The 22,274-nt window shown below is 52.6% G+C and overlaps 1 protein-coding gene across 7 annotated transcripts in view; it reads right to left on the bottom strand.

Moving 5' to 3' along the window:
* The window catches only part of herc1 (HECT and RLD domain containing E3 ubiquitin protein ligase family member 1), a 61,443-nt gene that overhangs the window by 20,307 nt on the left and 18,862 nt on the right, over positions 1 to 22,274 (bottom strand). For 3 of the 7 annotated variants that reach the window (XM_056413230.1, XM_056413224.1, XM_056413228.1), the window contains exons 24-63: positions 21,137 to 21,254; positions 21,008 to 21,059; positions 20,641 to 20,912; positions 20,050 to 20,250; positions 19,858 to 19,978; positions 18,266 to 18,497; positions 17,820 to 17,980; positions 17,497 to 17,652; positions 17,298 to 17,404; positions 17,111 to 17,221; positions 16,856 to 17,026; positions 16,238 to 16,477; positions 16,076 to 16,159; positions 15,344 to 15,885; positions 14,322 to 14,910; positions 13,987 to 14,242; positions 10,965 to 11,178; positions 10,728 to 10,894; positions 10,087 to 10,203; positions 9,730 to 9,985; positions 9,506 to 9,621; positions 9,194 to 9,411; positions 8,066 to 8,334; positions 7,947 to 7,999; positions 7,536 to 7,736; positions 7,217 to 7,391; positions 6,842 to 7,109; positions 4,993 to 5,206; positions 4,607 to 4,866; positions 4,414 to 4,541; positions 3,878 to 4,014; positions 2,895 to 3,095; positions 2,695 to 2,825; positions 2,016 to 2,224; positions 1,832 to 1,940; positions 1,584 to 1,730; positions 1,394 to 1,495; positions 1,076 to 1,249; positions 179 to 478; positions 39 to 104 (exon numbers count right to left, since the gene is read on the bottom strand). In XM_056413230.1, coding sequence (XP_056269205.1) covers positions 39 to 104; positions 179 to 478; positions 1,076 to 1,249; positions 1,394 to 1,495; positions 1,584 to 1,730; positions 1,832 to 1,940; positions 2,016 to 2,224; positions 2,695 to 2,825; positions 2,895 to 3,095; positions 3,878 to 4,014; positions 4,414 to 4,541; positions 4,607 to 4,866; positions 4,993 to 5,206; positions 6,842 to 7,109; positions 7,217 to 7,391; positions 7,536 to 7,736; positions 7,947 to 7,999; positions 8,066 to 8,334; positions 9,194 to 9,411; positions 9,506 to 9,621; positions 9,730 to 9,985; positions 10,087 to 10,203; positions 10,728 to 10,894; positions 10,965 to 11,178; positions 13,987 to 14,242; positions 14,322 to 14,910; positions 15,344 to 15,885; positions 16,076 to 16,159; positions 16,238 to 16,477; positions 16,856 to 17,026; positions 17,111 to 17,221; positions 17,298 to 17,404; positions 17,497 to 17,652; positions 17,820 to 17,980; positions 18,266 to 18,497; positions 19,858 to 19,978; positions 20,050 to 20,250; positions 20,641 to 20,912; positions 21,008 to 21,059; positions 21,137 to 21,254 — 7,645 coding nt within the window. The remainder of the gene's footprint in view (positions 1 to 38; positions 105 to 178; positions 479 to 1,075; positions 1,250 to 1,393; positions 1,496 to 1,583; positions 1,731 to 1,831; positions 1,941 to 2,015; positions 2,225 to 2,694; positions 2,826 to 2,894; positions 3,096 to 3,877; positions 4,015 to 4,413; positions 4,542 to 4,606; positions 4,867 to 4,992; positions 5,207 to 6,841; positions 7,110 to 7,216; positions 7,392 to 7,535; positions 7,737 to 7,946; positions 8,000 to 8,065; positions 8,335 to 9,193; positions 9,412 to 9,505; positions 9,622 to 9,729; positions 9,986 to 10,086; positions 10,204 to 10,727; positions 10,895 to 10,964; positions 11,179 to 13,986; positions 14,243 to 14,321; positions 14,911 to 15,343; positions 15,886 to 16,075; positions 16,160 to 16,237; positions 16,478 to 16,855; positions 17,027 to 17,110; positions 17,222 to 17,297; positions 17,405 to 17,496; positions 17,653 to 17,819; positions 17,981 to 18,265; positions 18,498 to 19,857; positions 19,979 to 20,049; positions 20,251 to 20,640; positions 20,913 to 21,007; positions 21,060 to 21,136; positions 21,255 to 22,274) is intronic. The other 4 variants (XM_056413225.1, XM_056413229.1, XM_056413226.1 and 1 more) reach the window with 4 other exon arrangements.

Here is a 22,274-nt window from a genome sequence, read left to right as displayed (position 1 = left end):
ACCTGTTGAGCACAGGGAATCTGGTCTGGTCTCCGTACCTCTGGTCTGGAAGTGGCCCAGGACATGATCTGTTCATCCATCCCAGGAGACCATTTACTGTTGTCCTGGAGAACAGAGCAAAGGCTGTTATTATATGTATATGTTATATAATGGGGTAATAACGAGCCGCCTCCCTCACCATGAGCAGAGCCATCTCGTCTTTGGGGACGGGCTCCAGGTCGGGAACGCAGAACGACTCGGAGAAGGTGGTGCCTCGAGCGAGGGCCTCCGCCGCCTTCACCGTGGTAGAGAAGCAGTCCAGCCACGCCCACTCGCCGGCGCTCCACACGGCCGCGCCGGACTCTGGCGGGCAGTGGCGGAGGTTGGGTGGCGCGGGGGCACGGCACAGGAGCTGGTCCAGGTGGAGCCCCACGGCCAGCGAGGCCAGGCACTGCATGTAGGGGCTGTGGACCAGCTGCTCGCCACACACCACGTGGGGCTGGAGGGGGAGGAGCCAAAGGAAACATCAACAGCTGGAGTGAGTGAATTCTATCTAACACGGACAAACTTTTATAGGGAAATATGTGGAAAAAATGGGTGAAAACGGCTTTTTAAAAATATTATGTGGAAAAAATGGGTGAAAACGGCTTTTTAAAAATATTATTTGCAAAATATGTGAAAAAAAATATTGTTGTAAACAATATGGAAATCCACCAAAAGAATGTCTGTCATTTGGAAATAAAATTATATCATCCATTATCCATCCATACCGCTTATCCTCATTAGGGTCATTAGGGTATCTATATACTGTATATATATATATATATAAAATATACAAATATTAATAGTAAAATATCCTTTTTTAAATATATATGAAAAAGTTCCCAAAAATATGTAGAAAATGTTTTGTAATATATATTTTTATATATATATATTTATATATATATTTCTTTATATATATATATATTTTTTTTAAATATATATTTAAATATATATAACACATATTTCTATATATATGTATATATTTTTTTATATATATCTTATATATATCTGTGTGTATGACATGCGTGTGAAGAGGCCTCTGCAGAGCTCGTACCTTCTCGTAGGCGTACTGCTCCTGCAGCATGAGGGGCAGCCTCTCCAGGAACGCCCTCATGCAGGGCGCCATGTTGAGGCCGACGACGCCCTGCTTCTTCAGGGCCGTGCGGCACGTGGCCAGCACGTGGTTGGACGCCATGAACTCCTTGGAGCAGTTCACGACCAGCACGTCCTGGAAGAGAGAGCAGATGTATATCCATCTTATTGTGGCGAGAAATAAATAAATATCCATCTTATTGTGGCGAGGAACAAATGAATATTGATTTTATTGTGGCGAGGAACAAATAAAAAAGTGTGGAGGAGAAAGATGAGGTACCTTGGACCTGTTGGAGCAGACGGCGACGCCCACATCTGGGATCCAGACAATGTTCTGGATCGCACCAGAACCGGCTACCACTGACTGGAGCACGGAGCCGTCCTGTTGGACACACACACACACACACACACCCACTGTGAACCAGCTGTGTGGCCTCTAGTCGGTGCCGGGTATCTTGTGAGCGTCTTACCCTCAGGGACCAGATGTTCATGAGCCCCCCCACCCCTCCAGAGGCCAGGGCCAGGCCGTCGGGGCTGAAGGCCAGCGTCCTCACCGGGGTGATGTGGCCCTTCAGCTGGAGCACACAGGTCGCCCCTCTGCCCGACCACCGGGGGTACTGCAGGTAGGTGGGACAGGTGAGAGAAGGAAGCGGGCTCGTCAGACGGCATGAACTCGGGGTTTCGGGTCCGAGGCGTTGAAACGGAAGCTCGGCAGTACCCTGAACTTGTGCCGGGCTTCGTTCTCCCAGCATCCCTCGGAGGAGTCCGGGAAGCCGGAGATGTTCTGAGGAGCGGTCCAGACGGAGACGTGGCCGTTCTGGCAGCATCTGCAAAGCACACGGAGACGCAAAACCGTTAAAGCCGCCGGGCCGCCGGGATACGGTGCGCGCCCGAGCACCTACGTGGCCAACATGCCGAGGGGCCTCGGGCCGCGTCCCGGCAGGCCGCACCACGCCACGCCGTTCACCGGCGACGGGTGACGGAGGCTCTGCAGGCAGCGCCAGCCGGAGCCGTGGGAGTCCGGCCCGGCCCACAGCTTCACCGTCTCCTCCTTGGCGCAGGTCAGCAGGATCTGACCGTTGGGGCTCCACTTCATGCTGGAGACGGACTCCTGAACAGAGAGCCAGCGTTTCAGAAGCTTCTGGCGCTGAGACAACGGACGTCTCACCAAGAGTCCCAACTGGACTGTTTCCCGTAAGCCTTTCATCTTGTAAGTGACTTTGTATGTTTTGGGTCCTTTTATTTTGAAGGACTTCCGGCGAGACAGGAAGTAGAAGTAAATATCGTGACATGACTTCGTATATAGTCCGTTAGCTGACGGTGTTCATGAGGTACTTTGTGTTTTATTTGGGTTTTGACTTCATGTTTAGTGACTTTATTCTTGAATGAACTTGTACATGTATTGTGATGAGATGCTAATGCTACATTTGAGCTAGATGTTTCGTATATATGTAAATAAGAAAGAGAACATGTTGTGATTAATGTCCACACGTCATCTAATGCATGTTTACATGTTCTCATGGTCATGAGACGTAAAAGGAGAAACTCTTGAGCGTATGTCCGTTGCCGTGGCGACCTCACCTTGTGGGCGTCGATGACCACGATGGCTCCGTTCTCCAGCGGCTCCGTGGACCCGATGAGCAGCTTCCCGTCCGCGTAGCCGACGGCGAACGGCCGGCTCTCGCTGTACCAGGCCACGTGCATCACGGCCACTGAGGAGGAACCACAGCGTCAGCACACCGTGTGCCCCGCCCCCAAGAAGACCGGGTCCGGGTCCGCACCGTCCTTCCGGTAGCAGTGCTCCAGCTCGGTGCGCCGCATGCTGCAGGCGTCCAGAACCTCCACCAGGCCCAGAGAGCCGTCCATCCGGCCCACCAGCAGCAGGTCTCGGGGCTCGCCCAGCCACAGAGACTCCGCCTCCTCCTGGGGCCACGCCAGGGCCGACACCCAGTGGGGCTGCACGGCCAGGAGGCCTCTACCGCCTGGGGGGGGAAGAAGAGGAAGACGAAGGGGAGGAGAGGAGGGGAAAGAAGAGGAGAAGGAATTAGAAGGATGGAGAGGGGGAGGAGGGAGGATGAAGAAGAGGAGAAGGAAAAGGAAGGAGGAAGAGGGGGCGGAAGAGGAGGGGGAGGAAGAGGAGAAGGGGGGGGGGGGGGGAAGAGGAGGAAGAGGAGAAGGAAGGAGGAGAAAGAGAAGGAAGGAGAAGGTCACAGGTTAATGGACTTCATTGACCATTATGGTTCATATTTATACCACCAACCTGTTTATGATTAAATTATTTACTAGAGCGCTTTTTAAAAATTCTGTTACACGTTAAACACATATTTAAAATATATTTAAACGTAATGAGGAATTTAAGCTCCGCCCACTAACATATAACAGCTGGTCTAGAGTCAGCTGAGCACCGTGAACAGGTCCCAGCACGCAGCTGGTCTAGAGTCAGTTGAGCACCGTGAACAGGTCCCAGCACGCAGCTGGTCTAGAGTCAGCTGAGCACCGTGAACAGGTCCCAGCACGCAGCTGGTCTAGAGTCAGCTGAGCACCGTGAACAGGTCCCAGCACGCAGCTGGTCTAGAGTCAGCTGAGCACCGTGAACAGGTCCCAGCACGCAGCTGGTCTAGAGTCAGCTGAGCACCGTGAACAGGTCCCAGCACGCAGCTGGTCTAGAGTCAGCTGAGCACCGTGAACAGGTCCCAGCACGCAGCTGGTCTAGAGTCAGCTGAGCACCGTGAACAGGTCCCAGCACGCAGCTGGCTGAGCTCACCGTTGACCTGCCAGATGTTCACCAGCTTCTCCATGGCGGAGGCCAGGTACTTCCCCGTGACGCTCCATGCCAGAGGAGACATGCAGGGGTCGCTGGGGGAACCGAGGCCCGACACGCCGTCTTCTGAGGAGCCGTCACTGACACACACACACACATTCATGTATATAAATATAGATTTATTTATCTATATATATATAAATATATTAATATGTATAAAAGTATATATCTATTTATATAAGTATACAGATTTATATATAAAAATCTTGATATATAAATATATATTTATATCAGTATTTATTTTTGCATTCAAATATATATGTATATAAGTATATATATATATAAATCTCTCTCTCTCTATATATATATATGAATATATATATATATTTATATATATAAGTATATATATATAAATATATATCACTGGTCTCTGGTTTCTAGTTACTGGTTCCTAGTTATTGGTTCCTAGTTACTGGTACCTAGTTTCTAGTTAGTGGTTACTGGTTCCTAGTTACTGGTTCCTGGTCTCATGACCTTACTCCTTGTTGAAGATGCAGGTCTGCTGCAGCGTGTACTGGTTCTTGGTGACGTTCCACATCCTCACCGTCCCGTCGTTGCCGCTGGTGGCCAGCAGGCCTTTCCTGCTGCTCCACCCACAGGTGATGACCTGAGAGGACGACCAGTTAGCACCCAGCCCCGGCTGCACCGTGTGTGTGTGGGGGGGGGGCTCACTCTGCTCTGGTGAGCCTCCAGCTTGATGAAGGAGCACTTCCTCAGGTCCCCCGCCATGTCGGCGAAGGTCTGCGGCCGGCCGTGGTTGTTGTCGCGGTCGTGCGCCGCCAGCGTGCGGACCAGCTGCTGCGCGGCCCACTGGCGGTGCTGCGAGGACAGCCTAGAGGACAGGCAGCAGGCCGCCAGAGCATTGGCCAGCTCCAGGGGCCCTACAGCGGGGGGGTTATGGGAGGGGTGGGCATACAAGTGGGCAATTAGACCTGGTCGGCACGGAGAAGGGGGGGGGCAACAGGGTGGACGCGTGAGTGAGGGGACGGAAACCATGGCAACCAGAGACGACCGACACAACGATGAGATGGCTGAATGGAACACGCGGCGACACCCACCTCTCTTCTCCACGTCCGCCTTGTCGTAGGCCGGGCGGAGCCGCGCCCCCTTGTCAGCCAGCAGGGCCACCAGCGCCTGCGTGACCACGAAGTTGGGCGAGGTCACCAGCTTGTTCTCCTCGGCGACGCCACGCAGGAAGCTGGGCAGGAACTTCCTCTGGATGGGGTCGTCCACCGTGGTCAGGTTCATGCCGGTGGCCGCGGAGATCAGGTTCTGGAGAGCAGGATTCATGTCTTTACCAACAGGAAGCAGTATTAAATAAAGGCCCGCCCTCCGCTACCAACAGGAAGCAGTATTAAATAAAGGCCCGCCCTCCGCTACCAACAGGAAGCACCTTCTCCTCTCAGGGACACACAAACATTTATTATAGAACATTAAGACAACTAAAGGAAAACAATGCTTCTTCTTCTACTTTCTTTGTGCATACCTGCAAACTCATGAGGGGTGAAAAAGGTGACAACGGGGGGGGGGGGGGGGGGGGTGCAGGTGATTTTTTTATTTTTATTGTCACCACACCACATCCACGTTGTTTGAAGCCTCAAAGCTTTTAGAACCACAACTACAGTCATTTTATTGTTCTGACCACAAATCTAAATAATGATAATAAACAGTTTAAGAACAAAAGGTCCTCCGCTCTGACGCAGCCCTATAATGATAGTAATAACAAATATACATTGTGATTATATATAATATGGTTAAAGTCATTCATGAACCAACTTTTTTGCCTGAACAGTCCTCATGGACTTCTCCCTGAATCTGTTCTGTCTCTACCTGTTTGTCACGATACTCATATTATAACTTCTATACATATTACATACCTGCCATAAATATCATGATACCCGATACCAGAATTCAATACAATACCATAAAAACAATATGGTACCATAAATACGAGACTGGTATATTTATCTATAATAATAATAAATAAAACATCTGTATGGTTCACTTTTTACCAACTTTTTCAACACTTAACAAATGACAGTAATATTAGTATTAATACAGCCAGATATGAATGAAACTACATGGTTCAATCATAGCATTGATTATCACTATGAGGCCGTTAGTCTCTGACCAGATGATACACAGTTCATCAGGATGAGCAGCTGGAGAGTTACACAACTTTACAGACTGAAACATTTCACTTCTGGCATCTTTTTATTCTTTAACCCTCCTGTCGCCTTCGGGTCATTTTGACCCCATTCAATGTTTAATGTCGGTGTTCTTTCGGGAGTCAACAAACAAACATAAAGTACCTCACACTTAAACTTGGAAAACAATATTAATTCTAATAATTTTCTGGAGATTTTAATAGCTGGGGTCATATTGACCTCAAGGGTAAAATATGTTAGTAAATATAAAGGTAACCGGAGGGTTAAACATTGAATCGGGTCATATTGACCCGAAGGCGACAGGAGGGTGAAACATTGAATCGGGTCAAATTGACCCGAAGGCAACACAAGGGTTAAGCCGAAGTCTCTAAAGCTGCGCCACTTCTCTCGCTGTGAGCGCTGCGCAGCGCAGTGTGCGCAGACAGCTCGACACGGAGCAGTGCGTGAGCTCTGATCGCTCTCTTAATGAAGTATCGATACAAAAAATATGCTAAATCACATCGTGTTTAACGTACGGGTACTTTGTTAGCATCGCTACACCGTGCAGCGTGACAGCAGCAGATGTAGCGGGCTAACATTCAAGCTAACCTGAACCCGCAAACGCTGTGGACATCTGAACGCTGATTGGCCGAGACGCGACACGCCCCATCAAAGATGTTTTATTGCGAAGAGCACCACTTCACACTTTTCTCCGCGTCTCACTGCAATCTCAGCGGGCCAGTCTCCCAGTCCCCGGTACCTGAGTGCAGAGCTGCACCAGCAGCTTGGCGGCGTGGTGGCTGTTGGAGGCCAGGCAGCCCACGGCGGTGCTGAGGTATGCCAGACAGGAGGCGGGCTTGCCGGCCTTGGCGGCGCCGCGGGGCCGCTCGCCGTGACCCGAGCCCGACACCGGGTCGGCGGAGAGCCCGGCCCGGCCGGCGGCCGCCAGACACATCAGCCGGACCAGAGTCCGGATGTCGGTCAGACCCAGAGACTCCAGGCCGGCGGCCAGGCTGCAGCTGGAGCCGCTGCAGGGGGCGGAGTCGAGAATGACCCAGCGGACAGAACCAGGACACGGCCGGGCGGCAAGGCCCGCCCCTTGCTTGATTTTGATTGGCCGCCTCGGGCCGGTTACCTGACGGACAGCAGGGACAGGGCTCTCATCACCATGGTCCGGGCCAGCAGCACCTGGGCGGCGGCCGTCACCCTCCGGAGCGCCATCACGCGGTCGTGAGGGTTCTGGAGGGCGGCCGCCTGCTCGCCGAGGGTCACCCGGCCCGACGGGCACTTATCCACCGAGGTCTGGCAGCCTGCACACACACAGACACACACACACACACACACACACACGCACACGCACACGCACAGTTTCAATGTCATTAAAAAACGGCGCCGCTGCGGGTCCTGGTCCTAGTCCCAGTTCCTGGTCCCAGTTCCTGGTCCCTGGTCCTCACCGATCTGCAGCAGGGTCTCCTCCATGCTGTTGCTGGCCGTCACCATGGCGACGGAGGCCCCCAGCGGGTCGCTGTCGTGGAACTGCACGGCCTCGGGGATGAGCCGGCGCTCGCCGAGGCCCAGCGGCCCGGCCAGGAGCTCGAACTCTTCCTCGCCCGTCAGCTTCCCGTCTTCGTCCACGTCCAGCATGTCCCAGTCCTCTATACACACACACACACACACACACACACACACACACACACACACACACACACACACACACACACACACACACACACACACACACACACACACACACACACACACACACACACACACACACACACACACACACACACACACACACACACCCCTTTACAGCAACACGCCGCGAACCACAGCGAGATCTTCAGGAGGCCGTGTGGCGTTACCTTCGTAGACGCTGTCCTGCTTCCCCAGGAGGTCGGGAGCTTGACCTTTATACCTGGAGACACACAGAGTCAGACCTCCTCTTCCTCCGGATGAACCTGAACGCCACGCACACGTCTACCTCTCCAGGACGGGCGCGGCGGCCTTGCTCTTCACGGCCAGGTACTTGTCCCTGCAGCCGCCGCACAGCAGGTAGTACGGGTTGCCGCTGCCGCACTCGCCGCCGAACCAGCCGTCCACGTAGGACCCGTTGCTACGGTAACCCTGGCGGTTGGCGCTGCGGCCGCAGCCGGCGTGACTCTTCTTCATGTGCTGGTTGAAGTTCACCACGCTGGCATCGCACAGCTCACACACCACCACCTCGTCACGGTCGTCGGCCTCACACACGTGCTGCGAGGGCAGAGCACACACACACACACATAGAGACACACACAGACACAGAGACACACACAGACAGACACACAGAGAGACACACACACAGACACAGAGACACACACACACACACAGAGAGACACAAACAGATATACACACACAGGTGTTCAATAGAGTGGTGCCGCCTCCACGGACCAATGAGAGCTTTGCATTGATGAGTTGTAAGTGGCGACAGCCATGAAGAGTTTAGTTATTTAAAGAGTTTAGTCTTTCATTCATGCCATGAGGGGGGGGGGGGGCTAGGGGGCGTTCAGGTGTTCTTGAACTAGAGGGCGTCAGCGTGCAGGTAATAGCATCAGTTAACCTCTGAACCCAATTAAAAAAAATTTTTAAATCACCAAAACTACACTCTTTATCCGTCACTATTATCTTATTCCCACGGTCCTTGAACGCATCATGTGCGACAAACAAAAGCAGCCAATAGAAGCTAAACATTGTGATATCAGAAACCTATATGATATCAGCTCCTGTGTCATGTGACGTCAGTCCAGGAAGTGAGCAGCGAGAGAGAGACATGTCAAGAGTTAAAGAATAAACTTTTCTTTCTTGGAATCAATGTTGGATATTTAGATGATATTGTTTTCCTATAGTTTTCCTCTTGTTTTCTACTCTTTGTTATGATGCGTGTCCTGATAACTGAGTTCTCTACTTCTAGTCCCGATTGGTTCCGTCTCCACAGAGGAGCAGCACTTTTATTTTGAAGGGACGATCAAAGACACGCCCCTCCACGTGACGGGGGTTCAGAGGGCGACCGAGCAGCGGGCGGCGGGTCACGGCGTGATGGCGGCCCTCCGGCAGAGCTTAGAGTCACACACACCCATGTTGGCCAGTCCAGTACCTCCGGGATCCACATTCCCAGGATGTCGCTGTCGGACGCCAGGTCCTGGCCGAACATGGCCTCCATGGCCTCCTCGTCCAGGTCCATCTCCAGCTCCTCGTCCAGGTTGAAGTCGTACAGGGCACCCGGGTCCTGCTGCAGGGACACCTCACGGCGGGACTGGCTGTGGTGGGCCTGCACCGACCGGTACAGACCGGCTGGGGGGGGTGGGGAGGGAGAGAGAGAGAGTATCATAGTGAGGGGGAGAGAGACAGAGAGAGAGACAGAGAGAGAGAGAGAGAGAGTCCTCACCAGCTCTGGCCAGCAGTGTTCGGGCAGCGAGGTCAAATCTGTGTTTCCTGCCCACTGAGGATCGTCCTCTGAGCCCACTGGAGGCCGCCGGGTGGTCCTGGTCCAGACCTTCAGGACTACAGAGACCGCTTATAGACCAGACCCTCAGGACTACACAGAGACCGCTTATAGACCAGACACGTCTTACATATATAATTATATATAAATGTGTGTATCTCCGTCACCTCTCGCTGAAGCCCTCCTCCATCTCCGAGGCGTCGGCGATGTCCCCGGGGGAGGAGCACAGGTACGGGCTCCGGTCCAGGGACTTCCCTCCAGAAGAGGCCGTGGCTCCCGGGCAGTCGGAGCCCCGCCCCCCCACGCCGCTGCCGCCGCCGTCCTCTCCGTGAGGCTCTTCGTGCTCGTCCTCGGCGCACGGATGCTCGATCATCCACATGGCGAGCACCGTGATGTTCTGGGCGTCGGCTTCCCCTCGAGCGCCTGAGACGACGACATGTGACCCGACATGTGACCCCCGCTCGCTTGTTAAGCTTTACTTTAATAATCTGTAAAAGAATGAAATGAAAGGAGTGAAGACTGACCAGTGGCGTCCAGAGCTTTGGTGATCTGACCCAGAGAGAAGCCCATCTCCAACAGGGGGACGGCGATGGCCGGGGGAGGGGGAGACGTGGACAGCCTGCTGCTGGGGTCCGACTGAGCTAGAACAACAACAACAACACGATCTGTGACATTACAAACAAACAAAAGCTATGTTCACATCAGACGAAAACCTTCTGAAGTCTGTGCTGCATGTGGTAAAACTGCATTCTCTCTCCTGACCACCAGGGGAGACTCCTCTGGTTGTATAGAAGTCTATGCTTCATGTGTTAAAGCTGCATTCTCTCTCCTAACCACCAGGGGCGGCTCCTCTGGTTGTATAGAAGTCTATGCATCATATGTTAAAGCTGCATTCTCTCTCCTGACCACCAGGGGCGGCTCCTCTGGTTGTATAGAAGTCTATGATTCATGCGTTGAAGCTGCATTCTCTCTCCTGACAACCAGGGGAGACTCCTCTGGTTGTATAGAAGTCTATGCTTCATGTGTTGAAGCTGAATTCTCTCTCCTGACCACCAGGGGAGACTCCTCTGGTTGTATAGAAGTCTATGCTTCATGTGGTAAAGCTGCATTTTCTCTCCTGACCACCAGGGGGCGACTCCTCTGTATAGAAGTCGGGCATACTTACAGGTGCCGGTTCTGTGTTGAGGTCTGGAGGGTTGGGAGTCGGGGGAGGTGAGACTCTGCCGGCGGCCGACCTCCTCGGAGGGCGAGGTCGGCAGCGACATCACCGGGGGGGTCTGAGCCCGGCGGGTCGGCACCAGGCTGGTCGTCGGGTAGCTGGAGAACATTTGCCTGTCGGATCACAGAAGAAGCGTCAGAGCGACGTCGAGCCGCACCTGGATCCCTCAGGAGCCGGTCTGACCTGAGCAGGCTGAGGGGCATGACCCCCGGGGACTCGGAGGCCGGGGCGGTCTCCGTGTCGGTGACAGGCGTGGTGGCCGTGGTGGTGTCCTCCAGGGAGGAGCTCATGAAGGAGGTGGTGCTGGAGGCAGAGGGGCTGGTGGTGATGGGCGTCTGAGCCGACGTCTCGGCCTCCGGGACGTCGGCCTCCCCTTCTGGTTCACTCCTCACCCCTTCTGGGGAAGAGATGCCTCACTTTAGTGAACTCTGAGCTTAAGAGGGGCTAATATTCATTTATATATATGTATATATATATATATAAATATATATATACATGTATAAATAAATATATTCAATCAGAATATATATACACTACCGTTCAAAAGTTTGGGATCACCCAGACAATTTTGTGTCTTCCATGAAAAATCACACTTTTATTTATCAAATGAATATAAAATATAGTTAAGACATTGACAAGGTTAGAAATAATGATTAATATTTGAAGTATTAATTTTGTTCTACAAACTTCAAGCTCAAAGGAAGGCCAGTTGTATAGTTTATATCACCAGCATAACTGTTTTCAGCTGTGCTAACATAATTGCACGGGTTTTCTAATCAGACATTAGTCTTCTAAGGCGATTAGCAAACACAATGTACCATTAGAACACTGGAGTGATCGTTGCTGTAAAAGGGCCTCTATACACCTCTGGAGATATTTCATTAGAAACCAGACACTTCCACCTAGATTAGTCATTTACCACATTAACAATGTAGAGAGTGTATTTCTGATTAATTTAATGTTATCTTTATTGAAAAAACAGTGCTTTTCTTTGAAAAATAAAGTCATTTCTAAGTGATCCCAAGCTTTTGAACGGTAGTGTATATTCATGCTTTAGAGGTCCAAACTGTGGGGAAAAAGGGAGTTTATAGATATATATATAAATTATATATATACACTACCGTTCAAAAGTTTGGGATCACTTAGAAATGACTTTATTTTTCAAAGAAAAGCACAGTTTTTTCAATAAAAATAATATTAAATTAATCAGAAATACACTCTCTACATTGTTAATGTGGTAAATGACTATTCTAGGTGGAAGTGTCTGGTTTCTAATGAAATATCTCCATAGGTGTATAGAGGCCCATTTCCATCAACTATCACTCCAGTGTTCTAATGGTACATTGTGTTTGCTAATCGCCTTAGAAGACTAATATCTTATTAGAAAACCCGTGCAATTATGTTAGCACAGCTGAAAACAGTTATGCTGGTGATATAAGCTATACAACTGGCCTTCCTTTGAGCTTGAAGTTTGTAGAACAAAATTAATACTTCAAATATTAATCATTATTTCTAACCTTGTCAATGTCTTGACTATATTTTATATTCATTTGATAAATAAAAGTGTGATTTTTCATGGAAGACACGAAATTGTCTGGGTGATCCCAAACTTTTGAACGGTAGTGTATATAAAAAATAAATATAAATATTTATATATAACTATGTAGGGGACTCTGTTGGGAGCACATAATTCACAATACTAGTAGGTTGGTGTGCAGGATACGTGACTGGGTCCCTTTAAGAGCTGGGAGCGTAACCAGGGCAACAGGGTGGCGTCGAGGGGTTTAAAGGTCACGAGGTGTCAGTGTCACGGGTGAAATGTTTGGTGTGAGGAAATAAACGGCCACAGTGTGTGCAGCCAAAGAAAGTGACTTTGTCCATATCGTTCATTCCCGCGCTCCTACAACTATATATATATATATAAATAAAATATATATATAAATGAATATATACAGGACTGTCTCAGAAAATTAGAATATTGTGATGAAGTTCTTTATTTTCTGTAATGCAATTAAAAAAACAAAAATGTCATGCATTCTGGATTCATTACAAATCAACTGAAATATTGCAAGCCTTTTATTCTGATTTATTGCTGATTATGGCTTACAGCTTAAGAAAACTCAAATATCCTATCTCTAAATATTAGAATATCATGAAAAAGTATACTAGTAGGGTATTAAACAAATCACTTGAATTGTCTAATTAACTCGAAACACCTGCAAGGGTTTCCTGAGCCTTGACAAACACTCAGCTGTTATAAATCTTTTTTTTTACTTGGTCTGAGGAAATATTAACATTTTATGAGATAGGATTTTAGAGTTTTCTTAAACTGTAAGCCATAATCAGCAATATTAAAAGAATAAAAGGCTTGCAATATTTCAGTTGATTTGTAATGAATCCAGAATGCATGACATTTTTGTTTTTTTAATTGCATTACAGAAAATAAAGAACTTTATCACAATATTCTAATTTTCTGAGACAGTCCTGTATATATACAAAAATACATATATATATTAGTGCTGTGAAAAATAACGCGTGAACGCATTATGATTAAATTACAGGATTAATTAGTTAATTTTTTTAACGCATTTAACACATGCGCAGAATGAGCTTCCAATCCGTCTGTTGTTGGTCGTCTCTCCAGCAGCATGTCATTCTGTCTCTAGTGTCGCGTTAACACGACTCCGATCTCCATCTCGCGCACCGCAGAGCTCCATGCCGGCGTGTGCGCGCACATCGGGACGAAAAAAAGTCACTTGCACCCCCCCGTCAACAACTCTTCTCGGCTCGCGCGCGGCAGAGCTCAGTCGCCATGCGCGCACACTGGTGAGCAATTTATGTGCACCTGTGTATAAATGTATATCTCCGTCTTTTGTCATAAATCTTTATGTTCTCACAAAAATATACAGAGAATATCGGTAATATGTGATTAATCATGATTAATCCACAGAAACCTGTGATTAACCTGATTAAAAAATGTTTGCGTTTCACAGCCCTAATATATATATATATATTTATTTGTGTATATATATATATATATAAATAAATGTATATAGAACTATATATATAAATGAATGTATATACTGTATATATATATAAAAATGAATGTATATATATATATATACACATATATAACTAAAATTACATATATATAAATATATATAAATATATTTGAAAGAATGCGTCCCATGGCTGGTATCCTCACCCGGCTTGGCCTTCCCCCCGCTGGGCTCCTCCAGCAGCCCGTTGACCACCAGCTTGTAGATCATGGCCTGCGCCCTCTCCAGGTCGGCCAGGCCCAGCGCGCGCTTGATGGGGGAGCGCATCACCGCTCGCTTCACCATGTGGCGCATGAGGAACTGCAGCGCCGCCCGCATCTCCACCTCCTCCTGGCACACCGGCGAGGTGGCGGCCGCGTTCAGATCAGCGTTGTGGCCGCTGGGCGCCGCCTCTGGTATCACCTTGACGTCGAGAGGAGAGGCGTTACGAAACATATCCGGCGAGCGTGGTGGTGGTGGTGGGGGGGGGGGGAGGAGGTACCTTTGGGATGAGCAGCAGCTCGGCGTACTTGCTGCAGCTCAGCAGGGCGCTGAGGGACTTCATGGCGCCCAGGTAGAGGTAGGACATCTGCACGGCGTGGATCTCCGACTGCGTGGCGCCGGAAGACGGCGAGGCCTCGTGACCGCGGGCGCCGTGCTCGTGGCCTCTCTTCCTGCTCGGCTCGACGTGGGGCGCCGCGGCGGCGAAGAGGGTCTCGTTCCCGGAGAGCTCGCCCTCCGACTTGGAGTTGGGCGCCGCGTGCGCCTTCACCTCGTCCAGGCTGTGGGACACGCGCAGGTCGGAGACGGCGGCGGCGGGAGCGTCCTTCTGCTCGTGGCGGTCGGGCCCCCCCTCGCTCTCCGCCTTGTCCTCGCCCGGCTCCGGGCCGGTCGGGGCCGCTCGGTGCTTCTTGTCGTGGCGCCGCGCGCCCAGCTTGCCGGCGGCGTCCTCGTGGATGCTGGTGAGGTAGGTGAGGTCCAGCAGCAGCGAGGCGGTGAGGCCGCGGAAGCGCGCCACGTCGAAGGGCAGCGGCTCGCACGGCTCCAGGTTGTAAAGCGGAGTATCACTAGGCGACCAGAAAGTTGGGAAGCTTTTAATAGAAGGGAGTGGAGAAGGAAAGGAGACAAGGGAAGGAAACACACGGTGAGGGAAGAGGGAGAGAAAGAGCACGGCATGCGAGACGAACACAGAAATGGAGCAAAAAGAAACGTGCCGAGGATTAATGACGCGTCACTGACGAGGAGACGGGGGATTAGAGCGAGGAAGAGGGAGGACACACGATGAAGAGTCAGAGGGAGGTGAAGAACCTCCAGCTGAGCTCGAGTCACGTGGAATATGTAAGTTAGGGCTCAGATTCATTTCACTTATGGATTCATGCGTACTTTTGCATCGATAAAAACTCATTTTAGGAATAGTTGCCTCTCCACAAACAGACCTGCATGCATCAGGATATCGTTTCATATTTCTTTGCTATGTACAAATTATGTTTATAATCTATGAGCATGAAGAGCAGAAGCAGCTACCTGATGGTGATCTCCGCCTCGTCCCACTGCACCTTGGCCGAGGTGCTGCCCTCCTTCACCACGCCCAGCAGCGTGGCGTGCCTCCCGGTCTGCTTGTGCACGCAGCGGCCGCCGACGCGCAGCCCGGCGTCTGCCCCCCCGATCACCGACAGCACCGGCCACACCTCGGCGCACAGCGTCCTCAGGTGGTGCTCCGGCAGCTCCGCCAGGCCGTGCTGCCGGCCGTGGCGCCCGCGCTCCTCCTCCGGCCTCGCCGCCGTCTCCTGGCTCTCCCGCTGGGCGTCGTGCTCCTCGCGGCTCTGCACCGAGCGGCTCTTCTTCAGCCTCTGGCCGCCGCCGTCCTCTCTGAAGCACGGCTTGATCTTGTGCAGCCGCTCCGTCATGGTGGCGTTGATGCGCTGCGTCCAGTGGTCGGTGCGGTGCAGCACGCGGATCAGCTGCGTGGTGGCCTCGGCCAGCACCGTGGCCACGGGGCTGCAGACCGGGTCGCCGGGCAGGAGGTCTCGCGGCGTGCCCCTCATCTGCATGTCGCAGATCTTCACCTGGCAACAAGAAGCAGAGCAGGAGGCGGGGCTTATTCGTTGCTCCGAAAAATATATGTATATATATATATATATATAAATAAATATATTTGTGTACATATTTATATATATTTATACATATAAAATATATATATATATAGTTATATATATAAATAAGTATATAAATAGCAGGAGGTGGAGGTGTGTGTACCTTCTCTCCTGGGTTACTGCTGTAGAACATCACACACGGGTAGAGCTCCGTGGCGTCAACGTCCTCGAAGGCCAACTTGGGCTCCTGTGGGATCACAAGTAGGCGCTTAGGGACCAGAAGGAGTGTGTGTGTGTGTGTGTTGAGTAATTTTAAACACCTCACCTCTCCGTTCTTGCCGAAGGAGATGGTCCTGGCCTCCATGTCCAGCACGCAGGTGATGAAGTCTCCCTGCGTGAAGCTGCTGAGCGTCAGCGTCTGCTCCCCGTTGTGGTAGAGGTTGCCGCTGTACGCCCGGTACAGCCACATGTCCGACGTGGTGCGGTGGTTGAAGTCGTGCACGGGCCACCGCGACACGCCCACGCACGTGCCCTCGTTGCCCCGGTTCTCCTTCACGATGTAAAACTGCAGAGGGCAAAACAACACAAGATGAAACAACACCAACAGAGTGGTGGTGCGATCGGCTCGAATGATGGATGCTGCATTCAGGCGCCGTCGGAATGTGGAAATGTGTTCCCGACTGGGAAAATTCACATGAACGACTCCTCAAGTCGGAACTAATAAAAGACACACTTTTGGGAACACAGTTGCAAGACATGAATGGGTTCAAATAGATTCACAGGCAGAGGGTTCTGTCGACCCCGAGCAGCGTCTGACAGGCTGTCTGAGCTCAAACAGCCAGAGACACTGCGAGATGTTTACCTTCTAAAGAAATGCTCTGAGTGAATTGGAAGGCTTTTATTGTGAAAGGTAAGACCAGGAGGAGTAATAAAGCTCCGGTACCTTCCACTGGTAGCAGCCGGAGGAGATGCCGGTGGAGGCCAGGCCGTAGCCTTTGCCCCCGCTGCCGTGTGTCAGGCCCTGCCCGTTCTCCACCACGCAGCACTGAGCCTTCTCCGGGTCGAAGGACACCTCCTGGATGGGGAGGTTCTCGTCCTCCTCCTCCGCCTCGCCCTGTAGGCCGAACGCCCGTCAGCCACTCACACACATAGTAGCAATCATAATCATAACAATAACCCGTGAGGGCGATGACTTCACCTGCAGCTTGAGCTCCTGAACGCGTTCTTTGATCTGGACCGAGTGCTTGGCCTGAGCGACGGGAGCCTCCCACATGCAGTCAGACAAAAGGGCAAAGAGCCGCTCCACCACCTGCAGGAGAACACGCGCCGTCAGGCTAGTCCTGGAGGAACACGTGGAGGAGGAAGTGGAGGAGGAAGCGGCGTACCTGTGTCATCTGGTCGTCCTCCATGTTCTCCTCACAGGCGGGCAGGACGGCCTCCAGCACATGAAGAGCCAGGAGCCGAGTTCTCAGGTTCCCTACCAGAGGAACCCCTAGAACCAAAGCAGAGGGTTAATTAAGACCTCCCCCCCCCCACACACACACACCTCCCCCTCCCCCCTCCCCCCTGTTGTTGCCGTTGTACCTGAGCAGCATTTCTGCGCGGCGATGTTGAGCAGCACTTCGGTCCACTTCGGGGAGGCCATCTTGGACTGGATGGCCTTGGAGGACACAACTCTCCGGAGGAAGACGAGGAAGTCCCCGAGATGAAGCTCAGCTGTGTGCTGCTTACGGATCAACGCTGGACAACAACAACAACACCTTGGTTTCACTTTCAGGGAATAACCACTGCCCTTAAAGGGACGGTTACTACGTGTGGACTATCAAACCCATAAAGGACAACCTGGCTTCCTCATCGGGTCGCTGAGACCTTTCCTTCCCGTGAGGAAGGAGACCAACCCGCCTCACCTCTGAAGTCCTTCTTCTCGTGCTCGTCCTCCTGCTTGCCGTCCTCCGGCCCGGCGGCCAGCAGGCTGACCCCGGCCTGAGCCAGCAGGTTCTTCAGCTGACTGCAGAGCAGGTCCAGCAGGGACTGGACCACCTTGGGACTCAGCTTGTCAGCGTACGTCCTGCCAACAGAAACACGGCTTCTCTTAAACAGGTTCATCCACATGGTGACACACACACACACACACAGACAGGGACACACATAGACACACACACACATACACACAGGGACACACACATAGACACACACACACACACAGGGACACACATAGACAGACACACATAGACACATATATATATATATATATTCGTTGTTTCATGAACATGTGACTAGAACTCATTGACATTAAAATGTCGTGAAACATTTGACCGTTCCTCCTCCCGCCGCTGACCCGCGGCGCTCTCACCCGGTGCTGATGGCGAGGATCTGCAGCAGGCGCGTGGCGGCCACCTTCAGGGCGGCGCTGAGCGGCGCCGCGCCGGGCTGCAGCTGCAGCGGCCGGCCCAGCATCGTCTCGGCGCCGCACAGCCGGGACAGCACGGCCAGCAGCCCGCTGGACACGGCCAGGGACACGTCCACCGGCTGGTAGCGCACGCTCAGCGCGAACACCGTCACCAGCAGGAGGCGCTGCTGGGCTTCTGGGAGACAGACAAGAGGGGAAGGAGACGAGGAGACGAGGAGACACACGCAGGTTTTATGGCGGCACAACGATTTTAAATCCTGGGAACCTATTTTACACAGCGCCATGAAGTCCTATACAGAGGAGGAGGAGGAGGAGGAAGAGGGGAGGAGGAGGAAGAGGGGAGGAGGAGGAGGATGAGGAGTAGGCAGATGAGGATGAGGGGAGGAGGATGAGGAGTAGGCAGATGAGGAAGAGGGGAGGAGGATGAGGAGTAGGCAGATGAGGAAGAGGGGAGGAGGAGGATGAGGAGTAGGCGGATGAGGAGTAGGTGGATGAGGAAGAGGAGTAGGCGGATGAGGAAGAGGGGAGGAGGATGAGGAGTAGGCGGATGAGGAAGAGGGGAGGAGGAGGATGAGGAGTAGGTGGATGAGGAAGAGGAGTAGGCGGATGAGGAAGAGGGGAGGAGGAGGAGGATGAGGAGTAGGTGGATGAGGAAGAGGGGAGGAGGAGGAGGAGGATGAGGAGTAGGTGGATGAGGAAGAGGGGAGGAGGAGGAGGATGAGGAGTAGGTGGATGAGGAAGAGGGGAGGAGGATGAGGAGTAGGCGGATGAGGAAGAGGGGAAGAGTAGGCGGATGAGGAAGAGGGGAGGAGGAGGAGGATGAGGAGTAGGTGGATGAGGAAGAGGGGAGGAGGATGAGGATGAGGAGTAGGTGGATGAGGAAGAGGGGAGGAGGAGGATGAGGAGTAGGCGGATGAGGAGTAGGTGGATGAGGAAGAGGGGAGGAGGATGAGGAGTAGGTGGATGAGGAAGAGGGGAGGAGGAGGATGAGGAGTAGGCGGATGAGGAGTAGGTGGATGAGGAAGAGGAGTAGGCGGATGAGGAAGAGGGGAGGAGGAGGAGGATGAGGAGTAGGCGGATGAGGAAGAGGGGAGGAGGAGGATGAGGAGTAGGTGGATGAGGAAGAGGGGAGGAGGAGGATGAGGAGTAGGTGGATGAGGAAGAGGGGAGGAGGAGGAGGATGAGGAGTAGGTGGATGAGGAAGAGGGGAGGAGGATGAGGAGTAGGCGGATGAGGAAGAGGGGAAGAGTAGGCGGATGAGGAAGAGGGGAGGAGGATGAGGAGTAGGTGGATGAGGAAGAGGGGAGGAGGATGAGGAGTAGGCGGATGAGGAAGAGGGGAAGAGTAGGCGGATGAGGAAGAGGGGAGGAGGAGGAGGATGAGGAGTAGGTGGATGAGGAAGAGGGGAGGAGGAGGAGGATGAGGAGTAGGTGGATGAGGAAGAGGGGAGGAGGAGGAGGATGAGGAGTAGGTGGATGAGGAAGAGGGGAGGAGGATGAGGAGTAGGAGGATGAGGAAGAGGGGAGCTCTCGTACCGACGTGGTGCCGGTTGGCGGTCAGCGCTCTCTCCAGGGTGCCGGCCAGCTGCCGGTAGATCTTGTGGACGGCCGTCTGGATGAGGAGCTGCAGGCTCCTCCTGGCGGCCTTCACGCCATCCTGAGGAGACACGCGTCAGCTCGCCTCGGTACCCGGTCCCTACCGGGCCGCCGGTACCGGGCCTGCGGTACCTGGTAGTGGTGCAGCTGCACGCTCTCCCTCTTCAGCCCCGCGGCGCCCACGGTGCCGAGGCCGAAGCAGCCGGCCAGGAACTGCAGCCGCACCGAGGTGAGCAGCGAGGAGGACGGGAAGCGGTCGGCGGCGCCGGGCGGGCCCTTCTCCTCCATGCCGGAGATCAGAACCACGATCTGGTGGAGCGCCTCCAACCGCAGCTGGAGAGCAGAGCGGGTTACATACACACCAGCACCACGCCGCGCTCACACACACCGAGAGTTCCAGACCCCCTCACCCAAGAGTTCTAGAGCCCCAGACCCCCTCACCCTAGAGTTCTAGAGTCTCAGAGCCCCAGACCCCTAGAGCCCCAGACCCCCTCACCCAAGAGTTCTAGAGCCCCAGACCCCCTCACCCTAGAGTTCTAGAGTCTCAGAGCCCCAGACCCCTAGAGCCCCAGACCCCCTCACCCAAGAGTTCTAGAGCCCCAGACCCCCTCACCCTAGAGTTCTAGAGTCTCAGAGCCCCAGACCCCTAGAGCCCCAGACCCCTAGAGTTCCAGACCCCCTCACCCAAGAGTTCTAGAGCCCCAGACCCCCGGCCCCCCTCACCTCCGCCCTGCTCTGCTGCTGCTCCATGGCCAGCACCGTGGCCTGGGGCCCGGTGGACATGCTCTCCTCGGGCTCCCTGAAGGCCGGCGCGAGGCCCACGTCGCCGCTCACGAAGCTGACTGTGTTGTCGATGAGGGCGTGGACGCCCAGCGAGCGGCTGAGGTCTAGCTCCGCCTCCTCGTAGAAGAGGGCGGAGCCGTAGCTGCGCTGGCGGCTCAGCTTGGCCCGGAACCAGGACTCGGCCAGGGAGTCCGGGGAGCTGAGGAGTAGACCTAGATGGACAAGAGGAAGGTGTGATTGACGACCTGTCACCTTCCTCACTCGTCTTCATCATCAGACACACGCGCGCCACGCAGGTGATGCTTACCTCTCTTTTTGTGAGAGAAGGTCAAGTCCGGGTCAACGTTCCTCCTCCCGCTCTGAAGGAGACGAATGTGGTCAGAATCTGTGTGTATGTGTGTGTGTGTGTGTGTGAGTGTGTGTGTGTGCCTCCTACCAGAGTGTAGCCCTCCTCATCAGACTCGGGCTGGGAGAGGTCCGACTCGCTCCTGGACTTCAGGAGCCTGTAACTCGGGTCGTTCTGCACCGAGCGCTCAGCACTCAGACTCTCACTCCTGCAGAGGAAACAACTGGAATCAGCTTCTGAAACATGAGGTTCATCAGGTGAAACACGACGTTCATCAGGTGAAACACGACGTTCATCCAGGTGAACCACGACGTTCATCAGGTGAAACACGACGTTCATCAGGTGAAACACGACGTTCATCAGGTGAAACACGACGTTCATCAGGTGAAACACGACGTTCATCAGGTGAAACACGACGTTCATCAGGTGAAACACGGCGTTCATCAGGTGAACCACGGCGTTCATCAGGTGAACCACGACGTTCATCAGGTGAAACACGGCGTTCATCAGGTGAAACACGACGTTCATCAGGTGAAACACGACGTTCATCAGGTGAAACACGACGTTCATCCAGGTGAAACACGACGTTCATCAGGTGAACCACGACGTTCATCAGGTGAAACACGGCGTTCATCAGGTGAAACACGACGTTCATCCAGGTGAAACACGACGTTCATCCAGGTGAAACACGACGTTCATCAGGTGAAACACGACGTTCATCCAGGTGAAACACGACGATCATCAGGTGAAACACGGCGTTCATCAGGTGAAACACGACGTTCATCAGGTGAAACACGACGTTCATCAGGTGAAACACGACGTTCATCAGGTGAAACACGACGTTCATCCAGGTGAAACACGACGTTCATCCAGGTGAAACACGACGATCATCAGGTGAAACACGACGTTCATCAGGTGAAACACGACGTTCATCAGGTGAAACACGACGTTCATCAGGTGAACCACGACGTTCATCAGGTGAAACACGACGTTCATCAGGTGAAACACGACGTTCATCAGGTGAAACACGACGTTCATCAGGTGAAACACGGCGTTCATCAGGTGAAACACGACGTTCATCAGGTGAAACACGACGTTCATCCAGGTGAAACACGACGTTCATCAGGTGAAACACGGCGTTCATCAGGTGAAACACGACGTTCATCAGGTGAAACACGGCGTTCATCAGGTGAAACACGACGTTCATCAGGTGAAACACGACTTTCAT

This window comes from Pseudoliparis swirei, chromosome 4, assembly GCF_029220125.1.
Source record: "Pseudoliparis swirei isolate HS2019 ecotype Mariana Trench chromosome 4, NWPU_hadal_v1, whole genome shotgun sequence".
NCBI lineage: Eukaryota > Metazoa > Chordata > Actinopteri > Perciformes > Liparidae > Pseudoliparis > Pseudoliparis swirei.
Note: the sequence above shows the minus strand (reverse complement) of the source record. Positions and strands in the feature narration are given on the sequence as shown.